This window comes from Ascaphus truei, chromosome 1 (genome assembly GCF_040206685.1).
Source record: "Ascaphus truei isolate aAscTru1 chromosome 1, aAscTru1.hap1, whole genome shotgun sequence".
NCBI lineage: Eukaryota > Metazoa > Chordata > Amphibia > Anura > Ascaphidae > Ascaphus > Ascaphus truei.
Genome location: NC_134483.1, coordinates 307,579,761 through 307,603,172, shown reverse-complemented (window position 1 = coordinate 307,603,172; position 23,412 = coordinate 307,579,761). Strand labels below are relative to the sequence as shown.

General features: G+C 45.5%; 1 protein-coding gene across 1 annotated transcript in view; it reads left to right on the top strand.

Annotated features, from left to right (window-relative positions):
* Nucleotides 1–23,412, top strand: part of LOC142470750 (uncharacterized) — a 347,019-nt gene that overhangs the window by 5,049 nt on the left and 318,558 nt on the right. Inside the window, exon 2 of the mRNA XM_075577441.1 lies at nt 21,544–21,665. Within this exon, the coding sequence (XP_075433556.1) occupies nt 21,557–21,665 (109 nt within the window). The 5' untranslated portion in view covers nt 21,544–21,556. The remainder of the gene's footprint in view (nt 1–21,543; nt 21,666–23,412) is intronic.

Sequence of the window (23,412 nt, the reverse complement as noted above, 5' to 3'; positions counted from 1 at the left end):
TGGGGGGCAGGGTGAGATGGTGAGAGGATGGGGGGCAGGGTGACAGGGGGGGCAGGGTGAGAGGGTGAGAGGATTGGGGGGCAGGGTGAGATGGTGAGAGGATGGGGGGGCAGGGTGAGATGGTGAGGATGGGGGGGGGGCAGGGTGAGATGGTGAGAGGATGGGGGGGGCAGGGTGAGATGGTGACAGGATGGGGGGGCAGGGTGATATGGTTAGAGGATGGGGGGGCAGGGTGAGATGGTGACAGGATGGGGGGGGTCAGGGTGAGATGGTGAGAGGATGGGGGACAGGGGGGCAGGGTGAGAGGGTGAGAGCATTGGGGGGCAGGGTGAGATGGTGAGAGGATGGGGGGGCAGGGTGAGAGGAGGGGGCAGGGTGAGATGGTGAGAGGATGGGGGGGCAGGGTGAGATGGTGACAGGATGGGGGGCCAGGGTGAGATGGTGACAGGATGGGGGGCAGGGTGAGAGAATGGGGGGCAGGATGAGAAGATGATGGGGGGAAGGGTGAGATGATGATGGTGGGGGGGGAATAAGATGATAATGGGGGGGATAAGATGGTGATGGGGGCCAGCTTGGGGAGATGAGATCATGATGATGTGGGATATTTTAAATGTATTGGGGAGGTGGGGGATATTTAAAATGTATTGGGGAGGTTGGGGTATATTTTAAATGTATTGGGGAGGTTGGGGTATATTTTAAATGTATTGGGGAGGTGGGGTATATTTTAAATGTATTGGGGAGGTTGGGGTATATTTTAAATGTATTGGGGAGGTTGGGGTATATTTTAAATGTATTGGGGAGGTGGGGGTATATTTTAAATGTATTGGGGAGGTGGGGTATATTTTAAATGCATTGGGGAGGTGGGGGTATATTTTAAATGCATTGGGAAGGTGGGGGTATATTTTAAATGTATTGGGGAGGTGGGGGTATTTTTTAAAAATGTATTTGGGGAGGTGGGGGTATTTTTAAAATGTATTTGGGGGGCGTGGGGGTATTTTTTATGTGTTCGGGGGGGGGGGGCATGGGTGTCCAGTATTTTTGGACAAGCCACCTGGCAACCCTACGTGCGGAGGCGCGCTGAGGCTGAGGGAAAGCGGGTGCTTTCCCTGGCCTTAGTTCGTGCGCCATCCGGGGGGCGGGTCAGTGACGCAAGCGTCAGCGCACCTCAGCACGGGTCAGCACCTAAGCGCTGACCATGGACTCAGCCTAACTCAGTATTTGATTATATATATATATATATATATATATATATATATATATATATATATATATATATATATATATATATATATATATAGCGCCATGTATACTTTTTGGCTACTAATCTGCCCTGCCTAACACATAAACCCTGGTACCAGCGCAGGCAGTGTTTAGGATTAATCTGGGTTTTCCCTGCAGTCAGCAGCTCCCTTGAGTGACAAGGGAGAGCTGGGCCTAGGGTATGTGTTCTGCCCAATCGGGCTTGGACCTTGGACCCTCCCCCATGGTTCAAAAGGGGCTGCACAGCCAAATTTAGTCAGTTCTCTCCCGGGAGAGAGAGGAGAGAGAGAGTTCAAGGGAGCATGGAGTCAGAACTCTGACCAACTTTCATCCCCTCCTTTTAGGGGTGTGGGACAGCTACCCCTCATCTCACTAGGGGATGAGGGAAGAGCATAGGATAGACCCTTGGGACCTCAAGCCTCCTGGGTTGATTCCAGGGGCCATCCAGAGGAGGGAAAAGAATTTAACCAGTTATATGCTGTATTTATTGCTGTTAAAGAATAAAGCCGTTCCAATTATTTTATATATCCTGCCTGAGACTGCAATTAATCAGGGGGAGTATTAGAAGAGGGTTCTCCTGCAGGGATTGCATCCAGTGCTACTGGAGCCTGCAAGAGATGGAGGCGCCGCACCAGTGAGAAAGAATCAACCATCACCCAAAAAGCCTGTCCTGTCTTCCCCATTAATACCGGCGGAAACTCAGCACTGCTGTGAGCCAACAGGTAACCAGCACAACACATCCTGTAATAGCATAATCTCCCACCAGAGGGTGGGGGAAAACCTGTTACATATTTGTGTAGCCAGGTCACCTGATGGCTACTTTTCTGCCCTTGGACTGGCAGTAAACCCTGGTACAATCAGGTCGCCAGTAGTTGCTATGGGGTTTTCCCCCTCCTAGGAACTGCATTTGAGTGACAGCAGGAGACGGTAGCATCAGACCTGGGCATGACCAATCATGAGCCAGACCTGGTGTCCTCCTCCTGGCAGTACTTAAAGGCAGGACCGCCCTAAATGTAGTAGTGTCCTTCCCCCTCTAAGGAAGGCAGGTCGCACAGTGGAAAGGCTAAGATTGGGCCTTCTCCAGTCCTCTTCCCCTTGGGGGAGAGCGAGTGTAGACCATCCTTCTGCCTCTGCTAGGAAGGTGGGGAAGAGCTAGGATGGCTGCGGGTGCCCTTGGTCTGTAGTGACGGTCCAGGGACCATCCTTCAGTGAGAGCTCAGAGTACTGCATTGGGCAGAACTCTGCCGTGTAACTGTGCTGTACAGAAAACAATAAACCGTTCCTGTTGTTATATACCTCCTGCCTGGTGCGTGGCCTAACTGGGGGGAGAGGTAATAAGTTCTACCGTGGGAGATCACCTTCAGTTCCTGGAGTCTACGGCAGATGGAGGCGCTGCACTGCTAAAGAGATATGTGGGGTATGAACCCCAGTAGCCTGGTCCTGTGCCCCCAGTACCACCGGCGGAAGACTCAGCCACCTGTTGCCTGCAGGTATATGCACCATACACCGTAGTAATGGACAAATCTCCCACCAGGTGGGGGAAACACCGTTACATATATACACCCCTATCACCACCCGGCTGCAGAAGATAGGGTGTACACGCAATCAGACTCTTTCTACTCTGCTGACATGCTTTCTACCTGCTTCAGCATAGTGTAGCTCAATCAGTTTTACCTCTGGTCTCAGGGCTTCTCTGGTGTATCCAGACCAAGGCTGTAGTGAGGCATAGATGTAGAACAGGGCGACAGGAACTTTTAATACAGTCTCCTTGCTTTTATTGTCAGCACCATTAGACACAGCAAGATCCGTATAGAAAGACAGAAACCAGCGCAAAAATTCACACATACACTATTAACACTTATTTACTCATTATTTCATTTACTTCACTTTTAGTTTGGAGCACACTCATTCTCTTTTCACAGCAGGATCAGTATACCAAGCAGCAATAATCAGGGCAGGTTTTCAGTTCCCTGTAAGTCATACAGAACTAGTACCTCACGCTACCCCTTCCACATGTAGTCTGGCTTCACCCTCTCCCAGAGTAGCTGCTCTTGGTCTCCTAGCTCCAGCCTAGGAACCTCACCCCTCTCTGCTCTGCACAAGGAGAAAGGCTTCTTTATTCCCCTGTCCGATTATGTGCTTTGCTGCTTTACTTGCATCCCCGGGGCCTATACTCTGGAAGAACTGGACCCTACTTAACCCAGCTGAACTTCTCAGGCCTGTCTTCACTCATTACCCAGGGCACACCTAATCATAAAGGGCAGTTCCCCAACTTATATACCCTGGGGGTGGGAACCTTTCCTCCCCCAGTCTCTGGGCAAAACTCACTATTACCAAACAGTCACCCCACTGGTCACATGGCCTACTAGATCTTTCGTAGCTCTGAATCATACCTCATGTGCCTGGGAGCTGCAACACAGTAGCCTAGCTAAGAGGCAGCTAACATGCAGGACCAGGTGTTAGGCTGCATCCATAGTCACTTCGCCTGTGCGGAGGAGCGTAGGCTGAGGGAAAGCGGGTGCTTTACCTGGCCATGGTACGTGCACCGTCCGTGGGCGTGTCTAGGGGTTTGCCAGTGACGTCATGGAGCTGGTTCGCCCTCATTGGGCGAACCACTCACATGACCGGCCTGTCGCGCCAAGAAATAATTTCTTGTGCAACGCACGCCCACTCCCGCTTCCGCACGTGCCCGTACGCCGTATAGACGCGAACACTGCCTTTAGGCAGTATGATCGCTCAGAGTGCGAAAGCGTCCGCGCTCGTCCATACCATGGACGCAGCCTAAGGAGTTTAACCCCTTCACTGCCAGAGTGCTGCCCTAGCTTGCATGCTAAAAGGGTCTGCATGCTAAAATGTCTGTCCTCATTTACCCATCATAACTTAACTAAGTATGGTAAAACCTATCCCTTGCTTCATTTTTGCATAGCCAGTATAACCAAACCCACACTGAGGAGACCCATTAAGGTCGAAATAGTCTGTCTGTGGGTGGGTTTGCAGGCTATGCATCTTAACCCAGGCTGTGCTCAAAGCTGTGACCATGCAGCAAGCTTAAGCCTAAAGGGAACCATGTTTATGGTTTTGAAGCAAAAGGTGGCACTGTGTGTTCATTTGCATGTCATTTCCCAGAATCCCTTGCTGCAGTGGAAGTGCTGTGTGCTGGATGATAATGGTGAAAGGCGGGGTTGCAGATCTGTCTAAGACATGCAAATGAGCATACAGTAATATTTCCATTTGTTGTGTGTGTGTATGTGTATATATATATATATATACAGTGTTTGACAAATAATTATAACCACACGCCCGTAGCGAGTGGATTTAGGCCGCTGGCGAGCAGTGCTGCGGCTCTATCAATTTCCCTGCTTGCGCCAAAATAAAAAAAAAAAAAAAATCCCCCTCCCTGATTGGGTTAACGCGGAGGGCCCTGCTGCCGTGCGGAAGCCCCCGCTGCCATGTGCAACCCCCCCTGCCATGCAGAGGCCCTTCTGCCGTGTGGAGGGCCCACTGCCGTGCGGAGGCCCCACTGCTGCCATGTGCGACCCCCTGCCTTGCGGGTGAGTGTGTGTGTGAGTGACAGACTAAGTGACTGTGTGTGCGTGTGACTGTGTGTGACTGACTGTGTGTGTGTGTGTGTCTGTGTGTGTGTCTGTGAGTGTCTGAGTGTCTGTCTGACTGTGTGTGTGTGTGTGTGTGTGTGTGTGTGTGTGTGTGTGTGTGTGTGTGTGTGTGTGTGTGTGTGTGTGTGTGTGTGTGTGTGTGTCTGTGAATGTGTCACCCTCTCTCCCTCTCCCTGTTTCACCCTCTCCCTGTGTCACCCTCTCTCTGTGTCACCCTCTCCCTCTCCCTGTGTCACCCTCTCCCTCTCCCTGTGTCACCCTCTCCCTCTCCCTGTGTCACCCTCTACCTCTCCCTGTGTCACCTTCACCCTCTCCCTGTGTCACCCTCACCCTATCCCTGTCACCCTCACCCCCTCCCTGTCGCCCTCACCCTTTCCCTATCGCACTCATCCTTTCCCTGTCGCCCTCTCCCTGTCGCCCTCACCATCTCCCTGTCGCCCTTTCCCTGTCGCCCTCACCCTTTCCCTGTCGCCCTCACCCTTTCTCTGTCGCCCTCACCCTTTCCCTGTCACCCTCACCCTTTCCCTGTCACCCTCACCCTTTCCCTGTCGCCCTCACCCTCTCTCTGTCGCCCTCACCCTCTCTCTGTCGCCCTCTCTCTGTCGCCCGCTCTCTGTCACTCTCTCTGTCTTTGTCTCTCATTCTCTGTGTGTGTGTGTTCTCTCTCTCTCTGTGTCTCTCTCATTCTCTCTTTTTCTCTCTGTGTCTCTCTTTCTCTCTGTGTCTCTCTCTCTCTGTGTGTCTCTCTTTCTCTGTGTGTATCTCTTTTTATCTTTGTCTCTCTCTCTTTGTGTGTGTGTGTGTGTGTGTGTGTGTGTGTGTGTGTGTGTGTGTGTGTGTGTGTATCTCTGTGTGTGTGTGTCTCTCTGTGTGTGTGTGTGTGTGTGTGTGTGTGTGTCTTTCTCTGTGTGTGTCTCTGTGTGTGTGTGTGTGTGTGTTTGTCTCTCTCTCTGGGTCTCTCTCTCTCTCTCTCTGTCTCTCTGTCTCTCTCTGTGTTTTTCCCTCTCTCTGTCTCTGTGTGTGTGTGTGTGTGTGTGTGTGTGTGTGTGTGTGTGTGTGTGTGTGTGTGTGTGTGTGTGTGTGTGTGTGTGTGTGTGTGTGTGTGTGTGTATCTCTGTGTGTGTGTGTCTCTGTGTGTGTGTGTGTGTGTGTGTGTGTGTGTGTCTCTCTCTCTCTGTGTGTCTCTCTCTCTCTTTGTGTGTCTCTCTCTCTCTCTCTGTGTCTCTCTCTCTCTCTGTGTCTCTCTCTCTCTGTGTGTCTCTCTCTCTCTCTCTGTGTGTCTCTCTCTCTCTGTGTGTCTCTCTGTGTGTGTGTGTGTGCCGCTCTCTGTGTCTCTCTCTCTCTCTCTCTCTGTTTCTCACCCACACTCTCTCTTTCTCACACTCTGGATCTCTTATTTACCCTATATTTCTTAACTGCCCTATACCTACACCGAAATAACCTATACTGCTTTCTTCCAGATCTAACTCACGAGCTTCACACGGAAGACATCGGAACCCCCCCTAAACCAGAAGACAGGTAGGGAACACCTCCCCTCCAATGTATAACATTGTGGGAATGAGGGTACCTGGACATTGAGGGACTGCGGATTAGGTAAAATCCCAGGTGGGATTGCTGCTTTAGATATTGTGACGCGGGGGCGTCCAGGCACTAGTTATGGAGTTCAGGAACATTTACACACACACGTAACAAGGACTAATTGTAGTATAATGTAATACAATAAATAAACTAATGTCAAAAATGAATGTTGTTCTTACTAGGAATTTATTCATTTTTATTTATTTTTTAAGGCGGGACTAGGGGCGGGGCTAGGTGGCGAGTAGATTTTTTGTTCGACGAGTAGATTTTTGGGTGGTTTTTAGGGTACCAGTCCCAATGGTCAGGGCTCAGTTAGAGCAGGCTATAATTTGTTATAGTAATTAAAGTTACTGATGTTGGGGGTAATCCAGCAATGAACGCTGCATGAGACTCAATGCATAGTGCCTTTGTAATAACATAAAGTCATGTATGGGTCTCTGTGAAAAGCTGACTGACCCACATATATACCATGATGGGCTAATCAGCTAGATCCAGTGAGACAGGCATGAACTATTATGGAGATATGAATGAAAGCATAACAGGCAGAGTACTCACGAAAGCAGCAGTGCAATCCCCATGATGAGCGTGCCTCAAGCTGAAAGTAGCAAGAAGAAGCAGTCCGTGGAATCCAGAAGCGGAGCACAGCTACAGTGGAAAAAACGGGGGCTACAATCCAGCAGAGATATTAAAAGACCTTTATTGTGTGGGTGGTGGGGGGGGGGGTCAGAACAAACTCTGACACGTTTCGGGAGGGATCCCTTTGTCAAAGAGTGAGACAAAGGGATCCGTCCCGAAACGCGTCAGAGTTTGTTCTGACCCCCCCACCACCACCACACAATAAAGGTCTTTTAATATCTCTGCTGGATTGTAGCCCCTGTTTTTTCCACTGTAGCTGTGCTCCGCTTCTGGATTCCACGGACTATGTCAATATTAAAAACATAAAAACATGAATCCTTCATACTATAAATCATACTATAAATCAAATATTTAATGCTTACCTGGGTTTCAATCTTTAGGTATCAATTAGTCATTTGTATTGCTAGCTTGTAAAGTAGAACAATTGGTTATTAAACCCTGCTGCATAATTCTTTTATTTACCTCAAGAAGTGTTTTTGATAGAGTACCTCAAACCGCACCTTTAAGCTATTGTGCAGTATCTATGACTATTTGCTGTAATGAATTTGACAGTTGTATGTTGTTTTTGTCCCAGTCTACAACACTGCAAAATATATTTGCTCTACTACATACTGTAAAAATGTATTTTAAGGGAAAAAAAGCAAAAGGAGTCACCAGAAAAGGTATGCAAAACTAGTGTTGTGCACTGACTTGGAACTCTGATTTATAAAGTTACTATTTGCTATGCCAGAAAATATTCCTCTAGGGTTCCCTGGTGCTATCTGAAGGAGTAACCACAGTGCAAAAGGGAAGTTTGCAGATTGGGAAAAGAACATAGATAATTAACAAATTAGTTTAAACATTCATATGCTGCAGGAGAAGGTCATGTTATTCACCACAGTGATAACATAATATTATTTATTTAATTTATTAATTATTTATTTATCAAATATTTTACCAGAAAGTAATACATTGAGAATTACCTCTCGTTTTCAAGTATGTCCTGGGCACAGAGTTAAGACAAATACTACATGGTTACAAATACAGTTACATAAATGAACAGGGTATACATTATATACAAGACATTGCATGCACAGTTAAAGAAAATATATATTATGGGCGTATGAAACAGTTACAGACCAGATTAAAATGTGAGACAGCCTTAGATTTGAAAGATCTTAAACTGGTGGTGGAAGTGAGAGTCTCTGGTAGGTTGTTCCAATTTTGGGGTGCACGGTAAGAGAAGGAGGAACGGCCTGATACTTTGTTGAGCCTTGGGACCAAGAACAGTCAAAGTATAACCCTGAATATCACTGATTTTGCCAATTATTCAATGATAACGTTATCATACTATATTTCAGTAATAACCCCTTCAGAAAAGTGCATTATCTGGCTATTATCGCCCTGCCTGGGTTAAATGTTCTTGGACACACCTTTGGTGTCAAGATGGGCCTGCAATCCAGCCATATGCCTCGTTCTGATTAGATTTGTACTTTTATAAGCTATTTTTTTTTCCATTTAATTAAATCGTGCTAACTCATTACTCATTAACATTTAAGGGCAATCCTGGGCCTTTAATCCACAGAAATGTAATCAGAAAACATGGATTGTGAATATTCTAAAGCTTTAGTCTTTAATGTAATATACTGTATCGCTATACAGCTAGGTATATCACAGCAGAAAAGTCAAGAGTATAGCATTTATGTCCAGGGATAGTACTTTGCTAATCACAAAATAGCTTTGCATAACACTAAACCAATTCAACACCAACATTAATTGTCCGCTTTAGTGCCAATCAATTAGGGTTAGACAAGTTAGAGATGTAAAGCCAAAAAAAATAATTTGCCCGTTTACCAGAATTATATTCTATTATGCAGATTCTGCCACCAAGTGAATATAAACAGAATTTCTCTGTTCTGTAACTTTTGTCAGAAACATAAATAATGCAAAACAATCTTTCAGTGCTAAACAGAAACAGCTTGTAGAATCTGCTAAACCTAATTAATTTAAACTTTGGGGATTTCGCCAGTTGTTCAAATCCAGTGATATTTCTCATGGGACTAGTTCAAATAGTTGCTTGTATTTTGTGAAAAACACTTTCAATAGACAGAAACAAAAAAAATCACAATAACCTTTAAAAACAAAGAAATTGCATTTTTAGGCATAATGAAATGTGCAAGGACAAACATTTTTCTATAATGCTAATGATAAATTATAATTTTTTCCATAAAATAACAACATTGTGCTAAAATGCTGCTATATAGTTTATCATCTTTAAAACCGTTTAAACACAGTGGAAATGGCACCAAGAGCCTTAAAGCAGCAATCCCATCTGGAACTCTCAACCACCCAAAAAAGAAACGTATACTCAGATGTGGTGAATGTGTGCTTAATTATGTACAGTATGTATATGTACAGTATAGCTTCATCCTTGCACACAGCGCTTCACAGCAGTAATGGACACAACAAAATAATATGAGACATAATGGGAATACGCACATCAAATATAAAAGTAAAAATTAAGAAAATGAGTACCTTCTTCGAGGAGCTTACAATTTTTTTAATTTGCTAAGCCCTATGCAAGGAGGACCTCTGTCACCAATTTAATTTTTTTTTTTAACGTCAATGGTTTTGCTTTCTATTAAGATAATGTTAAACCCCTTCGACATCACTGGTGCCCATTAGCTAGAAGTTATTGGTCACTGGAAAGATCAAACCCAATGACTATCATACATTTACCTATTTCATGTACCTTCCAAAAGGTGGGTTCCCATGTGGAGGAATGATGCAGCTCTGCCTATTAAAATCATCCAATTTAAAATATGAAAGCAGAAAAAATAGCAATCAGCTATTTTAAGTGGTTGACAATAAAAGAGCTTTTAAATGACATGTAGACGTTTTGTATTACTCTCCTCCATCTAGTTCCAGCTTTTGCCTGCCTGTCATCCCCTTAAATAAATACTGCCACATTGATTAACAGTGAACTTAAAGACTGGTCAGGGAAGAGCTCTGCTATGCATCATTTTCTCACTGCCACATCTGACACAGACCTGAGACCACCTCCCTAACACAACCAACATTGGGCCAACCATAGATTAATTCCATGGGTCACCAGTCCAACCACCTCCACTGCTGAGGCCATTTGATCCCCCCCTTCCCCCCCGCCACCGCTGAACCGTTAATTTCTGACCAAGACCCTTTTCTCCTTTAGCAGTTTTTGACTGCCGCAACAATAGCCTAAAGCACCACCTTAACATCCTCAGACCCAATATCCCTTTAATATGCTCACCAGATCCCCCAAATCCTAATTCTCTGAAGAAGGCTAAAACAAAAGCAGCTCTAAAAAATATATATTGATAATCATAAAGTGAGTGCAGACTGTGAACTGAAAAGTGAATCAGCAAAATGAAGGGGTGCAAAGTGATTGGACCCCTAAGAGAATTCACTTAACCGCACTCCACTGAATTAAAATATACCTTTTAATGAATTACTTAAAACATATATTACCAAATGAGTGTATAACGTGAATTAAAAGAAATTAAATCAACATCACTTTGCACCAGAGTCACATAATAATTGTAACTAGACCCTATCTATCAACTAATAGTGATAGGGTATAGGGGACTGATGGTACTACTAGTCAGGGTATAGACCCCTCTGGATCAGCTAGCAGAGCGGATGGTAGGTGAATATAACCAGTAGTGAGGAAAGAAATAATAAAATTAAATAAATAAATGAGAGCTCTACCCAGTACAGTCATGTGCTGTTCAAACACCCTAATGATATATCAGTTTAGTACACAGTGTAGGGTATGGGCACCATGGGTGTAGACACAATGACTAACACACATAGTGCAGCAGCTGAGAAAGTGAAATAAATTCACAGCACAGGAGCTGCAAAGCACATAAATAACTGGGTAGAGAGATGGTAAAAGACCTCACTAGCTGACAACACTAATGTATAATCAAATAGTGACACTTGAACTCTGCAGACTGAAACAGGTGACTACTAACACTGCATTAAAACAGCTCCAAGTAGGAGACTGACAACATTGCGTGCCCAACGCACGTTTCCCTCCAGCTATGGAGCTTCGTCAGGGTCAAATTTATTTCACTGTCTCAGCTGCTGCACTATGTGTGTTAGTCATTTATTTATTTAATTTTATTATTTCTTTCCTCACTACTGGTTATATTCACCTACCATCCGCTCTGATAGCTGATCCATAGGGGTCTATACCCTGACTAGTAGTACCATCAGTCCCCTATACCCTATCACTATTAGTTGATAGATAGGGTCTAGTTACAATTATTATGTGACTCTGGTGCAAAGTGATGTTGATTTAATTTCTTTTAATTCACGTTATACACTCATTTGGTAATATATGTTTTACGTAATTCATTAAAAGGTATATTTTAATTCAGTGGAGTGCGGTTAAGTGAATTCTCTTAGGGGTCCAATCACTTTGCACCCCTTCATTTTGCTAAAAAAAAACTAAAACTCAAACTCTGAAAAACATTTTTTTCCAGAATCTTCATCAAATGTAGCCAACATCTCTGGTGTGATTGGATCACTCCTATCCTCCATTGCGATTATTTTTTTCCCAGCCGTTAATACTCTTTGCATCAACAACTGTTTGGTGGCATCCTTTCACCCAAAAAACTTTAAAAATAGATTATATTCCAGACAGATCGCGTGCTACCAAGCTGGATGCGGCATAATTACTAAATGTTGATAATATATAACCCATCCTCCTCTAAAGATAAAGCCTCTGACTTGGTAAAAAAAAACAAGCTCCATTCAACCCATGCCTTCCAGTAGGCTTCCCAGTTCCCCAGAGCCATGTATTGTCACACTATATACATCAGTCTGGGTGCCCAAGATTTCATAGGTAGACCGGCACTCCCACCCAAATTCCTCCACCTCTGGCCCCAACTGCAAAAACCAATAATGTATCAGCATACAGCTAGATACTCGTGGTATGTGCTTTGCCAGAACCATATGTTAAACTCAAGGCATCATAAAGCCAAGTGCCTTAGAAGTCTAACCCACGGGGAAGAAGCTTATAGTAGCATTATCGCCTATACTATCCTCATATTGTCAGAGTGGAAATGAACCAAACGGTCATTGAGGAGCTGCCTCCATAACTCCACTCAAAACAATTCCAGGAACAGTAAATTAATGCTTAATAATTCCTTACCCACCAAAACCCGAGGTCACCTCCCAGCATACCAATACACACTGGATACCTTTGTTATCCACCTCCAAGTACTCTATACACACTTCTTAGTCCTGCTTAATCTTCTTTAATACACTTATGAAAGTGGTGGGGTTTTTTATCCCAGCTATAGCTACTGTGAGACTCCTGCAAAATACCCATCCCGTGGGTATCACATTGCACGTAAATGCCAGCCTGCCCATCAATGACTGAAGTGCCCTAAGAGTAACCTTTCTAGACTGTGCCACCTCCACAACCTTCTCTCTATGCTCCCTCACTTTCCCTTGAGGCAATCAAAAGACCATCTATTGTGTGTCAATTTTTATGCCTATGAATGTGAAAACCTTTACCGAGCTCTCAGTTTAATCCTTTGCCAACACTTCCCAAACGACCCAATCGAGGACCATGCAGAACGTTTCAAAATAAAAGTAACCAGGAAGCCAAAGCACCGCACCACAAAATGGATAAATGACATGGTAGGAATAAAAACGATTTATTGCCCAAAATGAAGGATTACACTGACATATTTTTCTCAATGAAGCTTTATCAAAGTGTCTGAATATTACCTCCAGCATGGGTTTTTGTATGTTCGCCGAACCCGGAAGTGATTCTGTAATTCGCGCCACACAACTCGACGTGATGACGTCAAAACCATCACCACGTCAACCTATGTTGTTTAAAACAAAACAACTTTATAGAAAAAAAACCTAACAATTAAAATAACAAACAGAAAAATATAAAATAATCAGAGTTTGGGACATATAAATACATATGGATGAAATAGATTATTCACACACTATTATAATACAAAACATATTAAAAAAATCCTATTAAGACCACAAAGGTAACATTGAGGATTGACTATCTCCAGTTCATGTTCTAAAATAGAAACTCGCAATGCTATTTAATGCCCATATAAACCTATACATAAACTTGTATTGCTATGTGAGTATACATTGATGTTTATGTCATAAGAATGAGAATCATAGTACAGTCTAAATAATCAATAAAAAAATATTGACAAGGTGTAATACTAAATTTAATACAGGTATGTATATATATATATATATATATATATATATATATATATATATATATATATATATATATATATATATATATTAATATGCTTGTGTGTATGTTAACTCAATCAACTCAATGAACGGGAGGGGGGGGGCAGTGGAAGGGAGGGGGGGACAGTGGACAGAAGGGGAAGGGGGGGGGATAATGGACAGGAGGGGGGGGCAGTGGACAGGAGGGGGGGGCAATGGACAGGAGGGGGGGCACACACACTCACACACAGTGTCACACACACACACACACCACACACCACACACACACACACACACACACACACACACACACACACACACACACACACACACACACACACACACACACACAGTGTCACACACACAGTGTCACACACACACACACACACACAGTGTGTCCCCCCACACACAGTGTCACAATAACACACACAGTGCCCCCCCATCACACAGTGTCACACACACACACACACACACACACACACACACACACACACACACACACACACACACACACACACACAAACACACAGTGACACACAGACACACACACACAGTGATACACACACACACACACGTCACCTCTCCTTCCGGCCGACGCCATCTTAGTTAGTCCGCGAGGGAGGAAGGGGGTCCTTCCGGGCGCCGCCATCTTAGGTGCCGCGTGGCAGGTGCAGGCTGCCTGCCCACTGCCTGTCGGAGCACCGGGGGGGAGGTGAGTGGAGCACCGGGGGGGAGCTGAGCGGAACACCGGGGGGGAGCTGAGCGGAACACCGGGGGGGAGGTGAGCGGAGCACCGGGGGGGAGGTGAGCGGAGCACCGGGGGGGAGCTGAGCAGAGCACCGGGGGGGAGGTGAGCGGAGCACCGGGGGGGAGCTGAGCAGAGCACCGGGGGGGAGCTGAGCGGAGCACCAGGGGGAGACACGGGGAGAGGAGGAGGTGCACGCAGGTCACGATGACTTGGATTTCAGGCTGATGTTCGGGGAGGAAGAGGCGAAGCCTCCGGGACCGGCGGGTAAGAGACCGGGAGATGTGCTGCTTACACTGTGAGCCCCACAACACCCCCCCCCTACCGTGTGTGTCTGTGTGTCTGTGTGTCTGTGTGTGTCCTTTGGCCCGTCACTCCGCCTCAGGCCAATGAGAGGTGTGCGGGGGCGGGCGGGCCAAGGGACCAATGAGATTTCCCCTAGGGACAGAGGCCATGCAGACAGGCATACAGTGCTTTCACAAATATAGTATAAAAAACACATACTGTATATATGTGCCTAAAAAAATACAATATGTTCATTACAGAAAGCATAAACAACATAAAATATCCAATAATATATATATATATATATATATATATATATATATATATATATATATAATATATATATATATATATATATATATATATATATATATATATATATATATATATATATATAATGAACTTTGCCATTACGTCAATGTTAAGGGACATGGAACCCTGTATGTCTATTGAAAACACGGATATAAGCTTGATATAAGTGATCGATGCTTGGATTGAGGGGAGGGGGAGGAGGAGATGGAAGGGAACGGGGGAGGCCCTGAATATATGAATATATTTAAAGAAAATTACTTATATCCCAATCAGTATTGAGACCCAAGGGTGTTCTGGTACGTAATGTGAAAATAAAGTGTATCTCCCTCCTATCAAGCTTATTTACCCAATCCCCACCTCTGATATGATGGGGACATGTTAAATGCCTTTAAAGGTAAACAAATGTGGTTTACCCATAGGGCAAGTAGCAGCATGCTTAGAAACGGGATTATTGAGATCTTCTTTCTTAATCAATCTAAGATGCTCTTGAATTATTTGCTTGAGAAAACGTATAGTCCGTCCTACATATTGTTTACCACAGTCACAGGTCAGAAGGTAGATAAAAAATTTGGTTTCACAATTAATGAATGAGTAAATCCCATAATTTCTGCCTGTGACTGTGGAAGCAAAGCAAGAGGATACTTACATAGCAGGACACGCGATGCAATGATTGCACCGAAAGGTGCCTTTTTGTACAGTAGAGGCAACGCTTATTCTAACATTTGCCTTAAACTAGCCGGGTTACATTCAGGGTATGTGCTGGGTATGTTCTGGGCTAGTTTGAGGCACGTTTAAGGCATTTCTGCATTGACTAACGACCCATAGGATTAACACAGCAGGGATCCCTGGCATTCCAATTCAGTTTGAATGGGACTGCCAGGGACCCCCGCTGTTAATCTGATAGGCCATTAATCAATGCAAAAATTCTGGGGCTAGTTTAAGGAAATGTATTCAGAATGTACCTGGGTGTACCTGGGTCTTTTGGGGAATTGCCACTGGTTTTAGTTAGAATAACCGCTGCCTCTACTGTATGTTGGCAAATGGCTTATCCATTTGAAACAAGCTTGGTGACAAATGATTGGCCAATGTTTTAGCCTTACGAAAAACAAATCTTGGGCCATCATTAGCTAATGAGCTAATCGAGGGATCGAGTTAAAGAATCTTCCAATGCTTTTTTACAATAGCTTTAAGTTGTTCTGATTGAGCACTAAACTGTGTAATAAACATAGGAAGATCCCCATTAACTGGGTCCCTCTTTTTCCCTTTGAGTGTACTTGCTCTGTCAATATGTTGTACTTCTCCAAAGGCCCTATTGAGGTCATCAACGTTCTACCCCCTGGCTAGGAATCTGTCAAACAAATTACGGGATTGTACAAGGGAATCCTCCTGGTTGGAACAGTTCCTTTATAACCTAAGGAACTGTCCTTTTAGGTATGCCCCTAAGTAAAGTTTTGGGATGACAGCTGTCAGCGTGAAGAAACATGTTCCGTGAGTTGGGTTTACGGTATATGTCAGTATGGACATGTAACTTCAAATCAACATATAAAAGTAAATCGAAATATTGAATATGTTGGCAGTGATAATTAGAAGTGAAATATAATTGTAAATTATTATCATTAAGAGTGCCAATAAATGATAAAAGTGTAGTGGCATCACCATCTCAAACAAAAAGGAGATTGTTATCCCCGCCCTCCTCTGCGGAAACTAGCCTCCTCAGCTTGATCTTAATGGGCTTCCCACTTGGCGTCTGAGCAGGAGAATCCATTTCATCCTCAGGGTGGGACCTGAGGGTGGTACTGATTGTGCCATATTGGGGGCACGTTGGGGAGTGGCTGCAGGCACAGCAGTAGCGGGTGTGGCATCCCTGGTATTATTGGGAGCCATAGAGGCACGAAGTGCCTTAATGGCCTCCTCCACTGCTGTCTGTGCACCTGGATGTCACAGGGCTCGTGGTTTCTTGAGGAGGGATCTCTATATTGGGACCCTCCAAGGTATTATAGAAGGGCCCACTTGATCCCCCTCCTCAATAACCACGCTTCATCTTCCCCATCAGCACCACCCTAGTATCCTGAATGGCAATGCAGAAGGGGATCTGGGATGAAGTGGGGCACATTGGGCCAGTGCCATTAGGTTGGCGCTGTTCACGGACCACAACTGTGCATCCGTGATTGTGGCGATAATGCAATTAGCTCTCTCGGCCGCCTATTGGCACTTCAACAACTCTTTATTAGAGGACCAGGGCTTTGCAACGTCAGTCTGGGAGTTCTGGATGGCCTGGAGAGGTTGCAAGGGTGACTCTGCCACGTTGAGTCAGTGGTGGGCCGTGGGCAAGGTGCGCTTGTGCTTTTTGTGATAGGTGTATGCCAACGGTGCGAGCAGGAAGCACGATGCTGGGATTGAGGTGCTCCAGGAGGAGGTGCTCGATCTTGAGAAACGGCTGCCTGCGTCTGGGGACCAAGCCCTTCAGCGCGAATACATAGAGAGGAAGTGCGCCCTCCGTGAGCTGGAACAACGCCAGGCTCAGGGGGCGTACGTGTGATCCCACCTTCTTTTTCTTCGGGAGATGGATCGCAGGTCACACCTCTTCTACACTCTGGAGAAAACGAGGGGAACCTTCTAGCTGATGACGGTTCCTCTCTGATGGATCCGGAGAGCATCTGGGATAGGGCCTGGATGTTTTATTCCAACTTGTTCTCTCCGGATCCCATCAATCCAGACACCTGTAGGGTGCTATGGGAGAGGCTTCCAACGGTCAGCGAGGGAGACAGAGAGGCTTTATAAGCTTCTTACTCTAACTGAGCTGACGCCCTCCGTCTAATGCCCTATGGTAAATCTCCGAGGATGGACGGGCTGATCGTACAGTTCTTCCGATCCTTCTGGGAGACTCTGGGACCTGACTTCCAACAGGTCCTTGATGAAGCCCTCGAGGCTGGTGAGAGGCCCCTTTCTTGTGGACGGGCAGTATTAACGTTGCTGCCCAAGAAGGGGGATCTCCGCCAAATCAAAAACTGGTGACCGGTCTCGCTGCTATGCACGGACTATAAGATTGTGGCCAAAGCCATCTCACTGAGGCTCAAGTCAGTGCTGGCAGAGGTGATTCACCCCGACAGTCCTATACGATCCCGGACCGGACCATCTTTGATAATAGCTTTCTGGTCTGGGATTTGCTGCACTACTCTCGCAGGACTGGTCTGTCTCTCACCTTTCTCTCCCAAGCTCAAGGGAAGGCTTTTAACAGGGTAGATCACCGATACTTCATAGCCACTCTGCATGCGTACAGTTTTAGCCCTCGTTTCGTGGACTATCTGAAAATGCTGTTCACCTCTGCAGAGTGTTTGATTAAGATCAATTGGCCCCTGACTGCACCCTAGTCATTTGGTAGAGGAGTACGTCAAGGTTGCCCCTTGTCCGGTCAACTACGCGCTAGCCCTCGAGCCTTTCATTTGTCTATTGAGGAGAAGGCTCCCCAGACTAGTGCTAAGAGAACCAGACATGTGGGTAGTCCTTTCAGCCAATGCTGATGACATACTCCTCATTGCCCAGGACCTAGTTGATCTGGAGCGGGCACAAGAGTGCCAGGAGTTCTATACTGCAGCCTCCTCAGCTTGAATCAACTGGTCCAAATGCTCAGGCCTTTTAGAGGTTTCCATACAGTTAGACTCCTTGCCTCCCACATTCCGTAATATCTTGTGGGAGGCAGATGCAATCAAGTATCTGGGAGTGTACCTGTCCACTGCGGAGTGCCCGGTCTCAGAGAATTGGACAGAGTTAGAGGAACGTGTCCTCGCTCATCTGGGATCGTGGAAGGGTCTCGCGAAAATGCTTTCCCTCAGGGGAAGGACTCTGGTGATCAACCAGCTGGTGGCCTCTCAGCTGTGGCACCAGCTGAGCACCCTGAGTCTGACTCCTGAATTTATCACCAGGATCCAGAGGAAGTTGCTTGGACTTTCTCTGGATGGGAAAGCATTGGGTCTCTTCGGGTGTTATGTTCCTCCCTCTGGGAGAGGGCAGACAAGAAAAATAGCGTGTGTCCGTTCCCAGGTGCACACCTTCTGCCTCCAAAACCTGCAGAGATGCCTGTATGCAGACCCTTCTCCACAGTGGTGCCAGCTGGCTTCCAGCTTCCTTCGCCAGCTGCGCAATATGGGGTATGACCGACAATTGTTTCTCATCAAGCCTGAGGGGTTTGGGAGAGACCTCTCAGTGTTGCCGGCATGCTACCAGGAAACCCTCAAGGCCTGGAGCATGGTCTCCGTGTCTAGGCAAGGAGTGGCTGTTGGGGAAGACCTCCTGACCTGTATAAACTAGCAGGGGGTGCACGGATGTTAGACTCCCCCAGCATCATTCACAACTTTTGCCAGGCAAGGATGACCCGAGTCTGGGATCTCCTGGACTACGAATGATCAGAATGGGTGAAGCCCGAGGTGATCCTGCGGCTCATGGACTACACAACCCCACGAATTCTGCGCCGTTTGTTCCAGGAGATCAAGGACGCCATGTCCCCCGACTCGCGCACCTTCCTAGAGGGGTTATTGCAGACGGAGCACCACGACCACCTTCCGACCCCCCGCCTCCAGCTGTATGCGTGGGCCCAAAACCCGCCAACCCCCTCAGTCTCCTACTGTCCCCAGCGTAAGCAGGCTGGTGACCATACCCTCGACCTGCTTCCGCGGCAGGCCGAGGAGGTGGCTGTACTCTCTAATGCTCCATACAGTGCACTACCTCACCCTTGTCGCCCGCCCTGATACCATGTGTAGGCGGGTACTACCAACAAACGAGGGCGAGAGGCCCCAGTGGAGGCAATTCTATTCAAAGTTAGTTCCCCCTCCCGCCGGGGACCTGAGCTGGAGAATCCTCCATGGTGCACTGAGCACGGGAGAGTACCTTGCCCACTTCACGGACTCCCCAGCCACATGCCCATTTTTTGATACAAGGGAGTATGTGTTCCACATATATTTTAGTTGCACCAGACTGCAGCCCCTCTTGGCATTCTTGAGGGGTCTCCTCCTGCTATTCTGTTTGCACTTCTCCCCACACATTTTTATTTTGGGGCGCCCAGTATCCCGGAACACTAGGGCCAGGGACCTCCTCGTCAACCTGCTCCTGGCATTAGCCAAACTGGCTATTTATAAGTCCAGGAAGCAGCATTTGGCTGGGGAGGTATCCCTTATCTGCCAGCCCTTATTCCGGGTGCTGGTGCGCTCCTGTATCCGAGCAGAGTACACCCACACTGTGGCCACTGGGCAGGAAGCTGCATTCACTTTCCAGTGGGCCTTAAGCGAGGTGCTCTGCTCGGTATCCCCCCGTGTTTTTTCTTTTAAACTCCACATCCTCATTTAGTGCACTTTATTTTCAGTTACTAGTGCACTTAAATACTGATTTTTGTTGTATATTTGTTTTACACCTTTTTCTTTTTCTGGTTGGTCCTAACTGGCTAGCCAGATGCTTAATAAAATTTAATACAACCAGCTTGTATCACCAAGTGGGGTGAATTCCGGTGTGGATAATATCACCATCCAGAGTCTCTTACAACAGAGATGGTCTGGTCCCAGACCACAGGTCACAATCACATTGCGGCATCCTCACTGTGTCCCTGACACTAAACAGTACAATGGGCAAGTGTCCCTATCTAAGGGACCTTCCCTGCAGCAACTACAAGCTACTGGGTCTACGGGGCCTAGCTTGGGCCTAAGGGGGGAAATATACTAGTCCTAGTCTCAGAGCCACTGACTCTGAGACACTACCTGCTTGATCCAGCTCCCTCTTCTGACTGGCGTGGTCTCCTGAGCACGCCAAATGTATCCTTCTGCCTGCTGAGATCCTAGCAGCCCTATTGGCTGAGCTTGCCCATGCGTTGTGCAGACCTGGGGCTGCTGGGATTTGTAGTTCCCCTGTGGAGCTTTGGGTGTAATGGCTACCGCTATACTAGCTCCTGCGCATCCGCGTGATGGAGCAAGATGGTCGTCGCAACTCGGAATATCCCCTGCACGAGTGCTTCTGCGCATGCATGGCCAATACAACATGGCGGCACCTGCTGTCGGGTGCGCCGCGAACCTCCCGGCGACCCAGTCGCCCAGCGCAACCTCCCTGCCTAGCCGCGCTCTCCCCAGTTGCAGCGGAAGTAAGGGGAAAGCCGGGGGGAGGGGGCAGAGGGGGACCTGGCTGCAGACATAAGATTTTTAGCACAGATTTGGAATAAAGAACGATGCAATAAAATAGCGCTGCAATTATGTTGCGCTCTATACAGTACGTCTTTATTTCCTACAATCGGGGTTCCACATAAATGTAATTTATGAAACGTTCATTAGTAAACACCTACCATATCTGTTATTGTTTGTACATATTATCATATTTAACCCCTCTTTACTCGGCTCAAAAAGTGTCACATCGAGGTGTCTAATATACAGTGGTGGTACTCCGGTCTCTATTTACCTTCTCTGGGTGCTGGCATCCGAGCTGACAGGACGGGTATGCAATGAGGTAGAATTAAGGGTGCCATGAACATTTATATAAAAACACAATCTTTAGTTGCATACTTAGGATAATCCCCTGATAACACAGTTCACGTTGGACACCAATCCAGGACAAATGATACGTTACTTCCTTCTTCCCTGGTAGTCTTCATTACTAATCTAAGGAGGCATATTCTTAGTCCATTACTATAAAGCTACTGGTTTCTTCTCTGCCATATGTTCAGAGTACCCTTGTCACACTGTGACCTATGGTAGGTAGCTGTCGGCTCATCCTCCCATCCATTATGCATTTAATTTAGGCTTGCATTAGGATCAATCCGTCTTCAATTAATGTAATTTTCCTTCATACATTCAGTTTGTTAATCAATAGCCCTGTTCTTATTCATTTTTCCAGAATTGAGTCAACCATGGGTGTTTATGCAAGCTCATTTCATAACAGTGGAGGAAAAATTATCCTGGAGTCAACAGACCCTTCCCAGTCAAACTGGATTACTCTTCATGCTGATACCTGTAAAAGTGAGGCATATTTACTACTTCTTGATGATAAATTGTACATTGATAACTTAAAGCTGTATTTCATTTTAGTGAAAAAACTATACTATACAAACTATAAATTAACGCAACCAATTTATTTTTAAATAACTTGCTATTTCTATGCCAGTAGTAAGAGGTAATTGTTTATTTTCCTTCTTAATTTTGATTCTTATTTGTTGAGTGAAACGAGAAACAAATCAGCATTGCTACAACTTATTATGTGCATATCAAATCTAAGTAAAGTGATTAGAGTTGATGTGTAACCAATTATAACAGTCTGCGGGGCATATGGAGGTGCAATTCTAGGGCAAAATAAATGTGTTAAAGGAAAAAATATTAATTCAATTCAACAGGATTATTTTATTTGAGACATCTAATATAATTGTTTAGCGTGAGAATTGTACATCTTTTGTATTGATACATAGAGCTTTCCAGTTGTATTACACAAAGAAATCAGAGACAGCTTTATTTGAAAATGAGATGTGAGGAATAAACTATTGCTGACACCCCCCAAAACTATTATCTACACTGTTTTCCTTTTCATTCTTTGCTTTAAACTGTGCATGGAAGCTACAGATGTAGTAAGACATTGTCCCCAGCACCATGGACGAACAAGCACAAATCCTTCTGTGCCACGGCCAAGGCACCGAGATTTCAAGTATTGCTACATCTGTATGTCTCATTCTACTAATTTTCATACAGTACCATTACTGCTGTCCGCTTTGCTTATTACCATTTTACACTAAAACTGCTTTTTAAAACAAGTATCATTGGTAGAGTGGGCATTACGTTTAGGGATAGAGGGAAGTAATTGGTGCAGATATATTAGTGACCAACTTACAGTCTGTCTTTTATACAAAGAAAATAAGGACGGATTGAAGATTAGAGATGATTTTTTACTCTAGTAATACTGTATGTAACACTAATCGATATCCTACAAGAGGAAATTATTTTTACTGGAAATATCTTTTTTTTTTTTTCTTCATAGAAGAATGTCATCACTCCCAGCTCTGAAAGAAATTAATAGTGTTTTATACTTTTGGTCAGCGGTACTTTTGGTCATTTTTTTTTTTTTTTTACAAAAGTGTGTTTTTAATAAGTTAAACTTTCTTGTGAATAACTTATTTACAATGATTACTCTCTTTGTCTCCCTATGTAATCTATTTTGCTTGCATTTTTTCACAATTTATTTTTTATCTGGACATCTTTACCTTCTGCAAAATGTCCAGATATAAAATAAATTGTGAAAAAATGCAAGGCAAACCTGTCAAAACCCATTCTGCAGATATTCACAGTTTTTAGCGTGTCCAAACTGATCTGGGGGTGGAAGGGGGGGGGGGGGGCTCCCCAGCAAGCAGTTACACTCAGCCCTCTTTCAACTTAAAAAAAAATGAACTTTAAAAATATTTAAATAAGGGACCCACAAGCAGGGTTGAGGAAGGGGAGAGAAGCTACAGTGCTATCCCCACAGGAAGTAAGAGGAAACTGGGCTTAATCACTTTAGCTCCTGGGTGAAACTGGGTGAAACATCCGGCACCACCCAAGGAACACAATGCTCTTGATGTAGTGGATGCAGGAGCATCTCCTTGGTGTAGCCGTCAGCAGTCAGACTCCGTCGATAGAGAAACGCAATACCCAGATGGAACCTCGTTCTCCGACAGTATCGGCAGCAGATGCTGGTAACGTCATCACACAGCATCACAGATAGTAACCATATGGTGTCTGACAC